The sequence below is a fragment of the Pholis gunnellus genome (genome assembly GCF_910591455.1).
Source record: "Pholis gunnellus genome assembly, chromosome: 5".
NCBI lineage: Eukaryota > Metazoa > Chordata > Actinopteri > Perciformes > Pholidae > Pholis > Pholis gunnellus.
Window position 1 is genome coordinate 22,951,865 of NC_136531.1, and position 7,140 is coordinate 22,959,004.

Below are 7,140 nucleotides of genomic sequence, written 5' to 3' on the forward strand. Positions count from 1 at the left end.
AAAGAAAAAGAAGAGGAAGAAGACAGAGAGGATCATGAAGAGTCTAAGGTCTGCAAGTATATTGGGGAGAACAATGTAAGTCGCTTTGGACAGAAACATCTGCTCAATGAATGTACTGTTTTGTAATGTGATTTATTTCCTGTTTAACGACAATGACAGCCCCCACGCCAAATGGCACGCCCTCAAAACGGTGTGCCGGGCGTGTGGCGGGGATCTGCCAGAAGGAGAGAGGGAAAGTGAGGAGGGAGGGGGAGAAACGTACAGAAAGATGGGTGGATGAAGGAGGTGATGAGGGAGAACTGAGTGGTAAATAAATAACAGAGAAGTGTGTTGTGGGAAGCCAGGGAGACAGTCGGAGCGAGACGGAGAGAAGAGGAAGACTTTGTGGCTTCAGGGTGACGGCAGGATGGATCAATCAGGATACTAGAGACTGCAAGTGGCCATGAGAGAGACCGAGTCCTCCCAAGGAGAACGGCAGCATCAGTCGTTCCAGCAAGATAGTATTCATTTATGATACTAATAGGTTTCAATATTGAGCAAACCAACTGATCTCAAGGTCTACCGTAGTTTTTCCCTAATTATTTTCAGTGTCCTCACTCATAAAGTAATCCGTATGAAACACACACACACACACACACACACACACACACACACACACACACACACTATCCTCTCTTTTCGCTGTGAAAGTAGATCCAGGCAGTAAAGAGATCCAGATTTTGTAAGAGCACTTAAGTGGGGTGTTCTGTAGCCCACAGCTGCCGCCCGCCTCAGGTCTCCGCTGCTGCCCCTTTCAACCCGTCCTGCTGCTGGTGGTTGGTCTTCCTCCCTGAGGGGCACACGGGGCTGTTAGGCCACCATTAGTCCTGCTAATGGGCCCGACAACTGAGCCACATCCTCGGCATTTAGACCTCCTCCGTCTGAGATATGGATATCGACCACTTCGATGGAAATGGAAAGCAGGGGGGTGGGAGTCGTTTTGAGGCGTACATATAGGCATGGATGTTATGCACAAACAAGCACACACAAGATGCTTAGTGGGGCCACTGAGTGGACTGACACACACTCACACACATTAACATGCACTCTGACTGAAATCGGAAGTTAGACTCTCCAGTGATCTTCTTGAATGTGTGTCTGTGTGCTCCTTGTTAAATATGTTAGTTGGATACAAAGTCCATCTTGGGCTAAGTGTGTTTGTGTGTGTGTGTGTGTGTGTGTGTGTGTGTGTGTGTGTGTATGTGTCTTACTGTGTCTCTGTGTGTGCATTACATTTATGTTCACATCAAATTATCTGCTGTCTCCCTGCTCTCAATTTCATTGTTTAAATTTCAGCTACAATTTATTTCTTAGAAAATATTTAAATTCAAAAGACCAATTTATTTTAAGATAACAAAGCCCCACAAAGCCCACAAAAACGACATATGTCACATATGTGACATGTGCCTGATTTGAGCTATAATGTGTAATAACTCAATAGAAGCTTATTTATAGTCCAGCCAAAACAATTATAGGCATTGCATTTGTGTAGTTTAAAACAAGAACGCTCAAATGTGAATATGTGTTGCTTTTCTTAAGTCTTTTTGAATTGAATGTCTGAATTTTGGATTGTTTGCCGGACAAAACAGGCCATAGAATAGCGACTCTTCGATCGATTTAAAACATTACAGAACAATTTACAACATTAATCTGCAAACATTTTGATAATGGAATATTATTGATTATTTTAAGTTGCTAAATCCTGACAGCAATCAACGACTCAATTGCTCTGACAATAGCCATGTTTGCTGTTTACGTTCATTATGGTCATTTTGTGGGAGTGGCTTTGGAAGGATGTCGGAGTCACCGACTTGGCGACTTTCTTGCTAGATTTGGCGACCTTTGGAGCTAGTACTGCTAGCTACTTTAACTGGAAAAGAGAGATCATTTTCAAAATCTAGCGTACTCTTGCCAGTTTCTCAAGATAACCAACCCTGCCTTTAAAGTCAAACTTCTTTATATAAAATTGCCAAAAATATCACTTGTTCTAGACAGTTCCCCAAATGTTTTTCTTAGCTGTTAATGATTGCAAACTGACTGTATCTCTCCCTGCACTCTTAACAACAATGATCAAACATTTTAGTCTGAATAGTACAGATCAACAAAAGAAGAGCTGGAGGTAGACATAGCAGATGGTCTTGTATTCCTTAGAATGTAATTGTCCATATCACACTCCATCAAAGACATGCATTTATCATAAAATCATTAAATTAGAGTTTGCTCTAAGCCGCAGGCCTTACAGCAGGAGCCCAGCACCTGTAGGAGTGGGAACTCCCAGCCTGGCAGTTTCACTGCCACGTTCTGCCAACCAAACAACATTTTCACAAGAAATCTTCCAATGTCGCTTGTCTATATCTTTTATAAACCATGAGCAATCATCTGGAGCGGAGCATCTTTGGCGCTATGTGCAGCGGAGGGTTAGGGTTACTGTAAATGAATTCAGCAGGAAGCAGAGACGGACTGGCAGACAATGGGCCCTGCATAGTAAGCTGTGCCTGCCTCGCTTTAATTCATTTCACGCAAGTGGCCGCCACAAGGAGGAAAGCCTCGCCGGAAGCTTCTACCACAGAGCCCTCCGGTGTTTGTCACATCGTAAGAGATGTGGGCTAAGTGACGCGTACATCATGCAGATGTAACGGAACAATCTACTCCACATACTCAAGACTGGTTAATAGACGACATATTGTGAGTGTAAAACACTTATCGGTGTCGCCTTTGCAAGTTACTGTATTCCAAAACTTTATTGGAACAATATGTTAAGGAAGTTTGTCTCCGGTCAAAGATGTTGCCTTACTGTTTATATATCACTAGTGCTTTAATATCTCTGGGTGTATTCGGCCATTGTGGACAAAGTTGCAAATCAGTGAGCCGGATTGTTTCACTGTGATGATGAATCACATTTATCCGATATTTTTAGATTTTTGCCAAAACAGTCGACTCTTTTGAATCCATGAACAGTTTTCTCAATTGATTTTCCAGAAATGTGACTATATCATGTACAATAAATACTGCGACAGAGGGGTTTCCATGTCGCCCACTCCTGTCTGAAATGGTGCTGTTTTATGCTGTCTACTAGATGAACTGACTCCACACCTTCCATGTTGTGGTTTTTACAGCTGTATGCCTTTTCACATTACTTTTATGAAGTCACTCATGGGCCTATATATGGTTGGGGATCTCTTTGGAAGCATCCATAGATTAAAATGTGATTAAATTAGTACACAAATGAATTTAAAGTATGAAGAAACAACCACCATACTTCACACTGGCTTTCCTTCAAAGGCTTTGTCCCAGTATTAATAATGTTCTACAGCATCCATACATTTCATTTTTGCTGGTGATAACAAAGGTGGTATAAACAATTAAAAAAAAACGTTTCACCTGCAGCCTCCGTCTACGGATGATCCCTGAATCATCCATGGCGCGTGTCCGGATTCACACCTGTGCGGAGGGTTCTCGTGGGCTCCTGTGGTTTCCAGGTGACGGAGTGTGTGAAAAGAAGCTCCAACCCCCTCCACTCTCGCGTGGCTTTCAGCGAGAGCCTGTTTACTATTAAACCGCAACGCTCGGCAGATTGTCGGCTGCCCTTAACGTCATTTACCGGCGAGACGCAGGTAAACACGCTAATTCTATAGAATATAGAATATAGAATTATTCTATACAATATAGAATTAAATTGCGCCGTTATGTTCAGTGCAGCAAAACAACAGAGAACGAGAAATATTCTCTCTTACAAACGCAACATATCAAATTTCACTATCAACGTATGTATATGAAACAAAAGTGGCACATCTGCTTGACCCCCGGCCTCATTCCCTTGCTCGCAGAGACTGACAAACTCAGTGGTGGGAACTTGCTGAATAAGCGCACGGCTGCACGGTGGGATCCGCGTGCACTGCATGAAGTGAAGTCCAGCTGAGAGACAGAGAAGAAAACAGCCCAGACTGTCAACCCGAAGCTTATCACACCACAGATGAAGCAAACAAGTGTGCACACATCGTTCACCACCCCCCCACCCCCCCACCCCCCCCAACACATCTACTGCGAATCACAGTTAAAAAACAACAGCAACCAAAAAAACTCTTAAAACTACTAAATAGCAGCTAACAAAATGCTTATCTTACAACAATCCTCTGTCGGGTCAACTAGCTGCAGAAATCCGCTGCATGTTAGTAGAGGAGTCCCCGGGCAGCCAAACCACATTCAAACCCCATCCTGTGCTGCTGAGAAGGCACCGGTGCATGCATGGACACGGAGTTCATTGCATGCACATTGCACATTATTGCACGACTATGAATCTCGATAATACGGTACATCCGCGCCCCGTAAGAGCTTCTGAGCATTCAACAAAAAAAAGAAAAAGCGAGATCGATGAGAATGTGTAGCGACTCTATACGTCCCTCTGGTGAAAACACGCACATCGGCAAAGGGACCGCAGGTGGATCGCTTCACGTTTTCGTCCTCCGGTGGACGGATTTGGTCCGTTCTTTTTTGTCCCCCGTGGCTTCTCGCAAATACCCGATGCGCTCACTCTGTTCTCCTCCGGTGAAACATTGATTTTCTCGAGGAAAACGCTCTGTGGTCGCCGCACAGGCTTCGCTCCATCCTCAGCTCTTTACCACCCACTTCCTACTACCAAACCACGTTTAACCCTTCAGCGACCAAGGAGGCTTGCATACAAGCCACGGACGTGGTCTTTCGGATATTTTCTCCCAAACAGGCCAATTATCTGTACACACATTCCAGTTGCATCAGTCCCAAAAGAAAAACAAAATGCAAAACTATTTAACATTTCAAAGGTAAGTTATGAACAATAATGCCAACATTTCTATAAGCTAGTGCTGATAGGTACTATAGGATGTAGAGCTTAACGATTGATCGATTAATCATCAACATTTAATCAAATAAATGTTACTACACTTTTACAACATGATGATTATCAGTCGTTTGCCTCCGTCAGCCACTCAAGTAGAAGTTTACATCCATGTCTGTCCAAATATATGTAGTGAAGACTTAATAAAAGGTACTTTTGTGTGTGTGTGTGTGTGTGTGTGTGTGTGTGTGTGTGTGGGGGGGGGGGGGGGGGGGGGGGGTGGAAGTTATCACTACTATGGGGCGACTGTGGCTCAGTGGTAGAACAGGATCGTCCTTCAATCAGAGGATCCATAGTCCATGTTGATGTGTCCTTGGTTAACCCCAAGTTGCTCCCGTAGCAACTCTGCCTATGGTGTGTGAATATTGCATGAATGTTAGTCCTGATGGGCACCTCGTATGGTCGCCCCTGCCAGTGTGTGTGTGACTGGGTGTGAATAATGACATGTGTTGAAGCACTTTAAGTGGTCGGAAGACAAGAAAATCGCTAAGTACATTTACCATTTACGATATCATGATACCAGTGAATAATCTCCAGTGAGAATCAAGCTGTCTTCATTCACTTCTATTTTTTACAGATGGAGGTCAGCAGGTCAGGTTGGAGCTGGACAGTGTGGAGGCAGTGCCGAGGGACAGAATCAAAGCCCTGTTGGATAAGTCTTCCTTCTCACCCCCTCTGACGACAAGCTGTGGCAGATCAGCAGCTCGTTGCAGAGAAAAGGACAAAGGACAAAATCAGAGCCTGGGAGTTGTTCCTCATCCGAGTCGAGGGTCTGAGGGTGTCTTTGATAAAACTGTCTTTGTTGCTCTGTTGTTCTTCTCAAATTCCTTGTGTGTGTTCACATGTTTGGTGAATAAAGCAGATTCTGATAGAACACAAAGCTGTTGCCATGACAGCAGACAAAGCTTCAAATACGGATGTTGCGGCAGCGAAGCTACGGTTCGAAATCTGAACGGTAAATGTTCCACACACACACATCTCCAACCCGGCATACGATCTACACAATCACCACAGTTTTTAAGGTGGGCACCCAAGATCATGAAATATGGCCACAATCTACAATCTCCCCCTTCTGTTCCTGAGCTATGGCGTTGAATAATGGCCAGAAAAGCGTTTTTACAGAACGTTATGATGTCACAGTGAAGTTAACCTTTGACCTTTTGGATACAAAATGTCATCACTTCTTCATTATCATCATAATTAGCAGATTTATTCTTGAGTTATTGCCAAAACTGTGTTTTGTGAGGTCACAGTGACCTTTGACCAACAAATTCTAATCAGGTCATCCATAATTCCAAGTGGACGTTTGTGCCAAATTTTAAGAAATTCCCTCCAGGCCTTCCTGACATATCACAATCACGAGAATGAACCCTACTTACATATGATTAAAAAAAAAAATCTAGAAAATTAATATCAACATTAGAGCTGCAACTAGTATTTTCATTATTGATTATTCAAACGACTATTTTGTGATTCATTGTTTGTTGTTTAATTGATAAGATGTTTAAAAATAGGGAAAAATGCCACATCACAATATCCAAAAACCCCAGATGATGTCTTTAAATCGCATGTTTTGTCTGATCAACCCAAAGATATGATATGAAACAGAGAAAAGTACATTCTCACAAATTTGGGAAGTTGGATCAGGGAAAGCATTTTTGCTCCAGCGATGCCTTAAAAAATGACTTAAGGGTGTTTTAATACATAAAAAATAATTAAACCCAATAATCAAATAATACTGCTGCCCTAACATACATACAGTATATCAATATCATGATAATACAGAACATTTTATCCACATGGCCCACTTCTACTTGAAACAGACAAAATGCATCATCAAACACTAGGTTGAGATTCACACGCAGCACCCTCCAGCTAACTTGTCGCCCAACCCAACATGACCCAGCACCTTCGCAGAACGTTTGCATAGAGAGTTAATTTGTTCCTTAAAAGCTGAAGCGTTTTGTCTCGATGTGTTTTGTGCCATCTCGTCGGCCCGTTCGCCGTACGTGTGTCTGAGTTAACCCTCAACGCAGCCTGCCGTCACGCTTCCATTGCTGCTCCAATGAAAAATGGCACCAAGAGTTATGCATTATTCAACATGCACACCTGTCACACACGGGATTCACTGCTACATAACGTTTCACAGCTCCTCGCCCTTCAGTTACTTGCATCCCTGATCCAACTGTTAATGAATGAACGCTGGCATGGAAACAAATCCCCACCGT

General features: G+C 43.2%; 1 protein-coding gene across 1 annotated transcript in view; it reads right to left on the minus strand.

Moving 5' to 3' along the window:
* Positions 1 to 3,459, minus strand: part of mast1a (microtubule associated serine/threonine kinase 1a) — a gene marked incomplete at both ends in the record, with an annotated part of 60,605 nt that extends 57,146 nt beyond the window's left edge. The window contains one exon of the mRNA XM_079159450.1: positions 3,421 to 3,459. Within this exon, the coding sequence (XP_079015576.1) occupies positions 3,421 to 3,459 (39 nt within the window). The remainder of the gene's footprint in view (positions 1 to 3,420) is intronic.
* Positions 3,460 to 7,140: the final 3,681 nt, after the last annotated feature.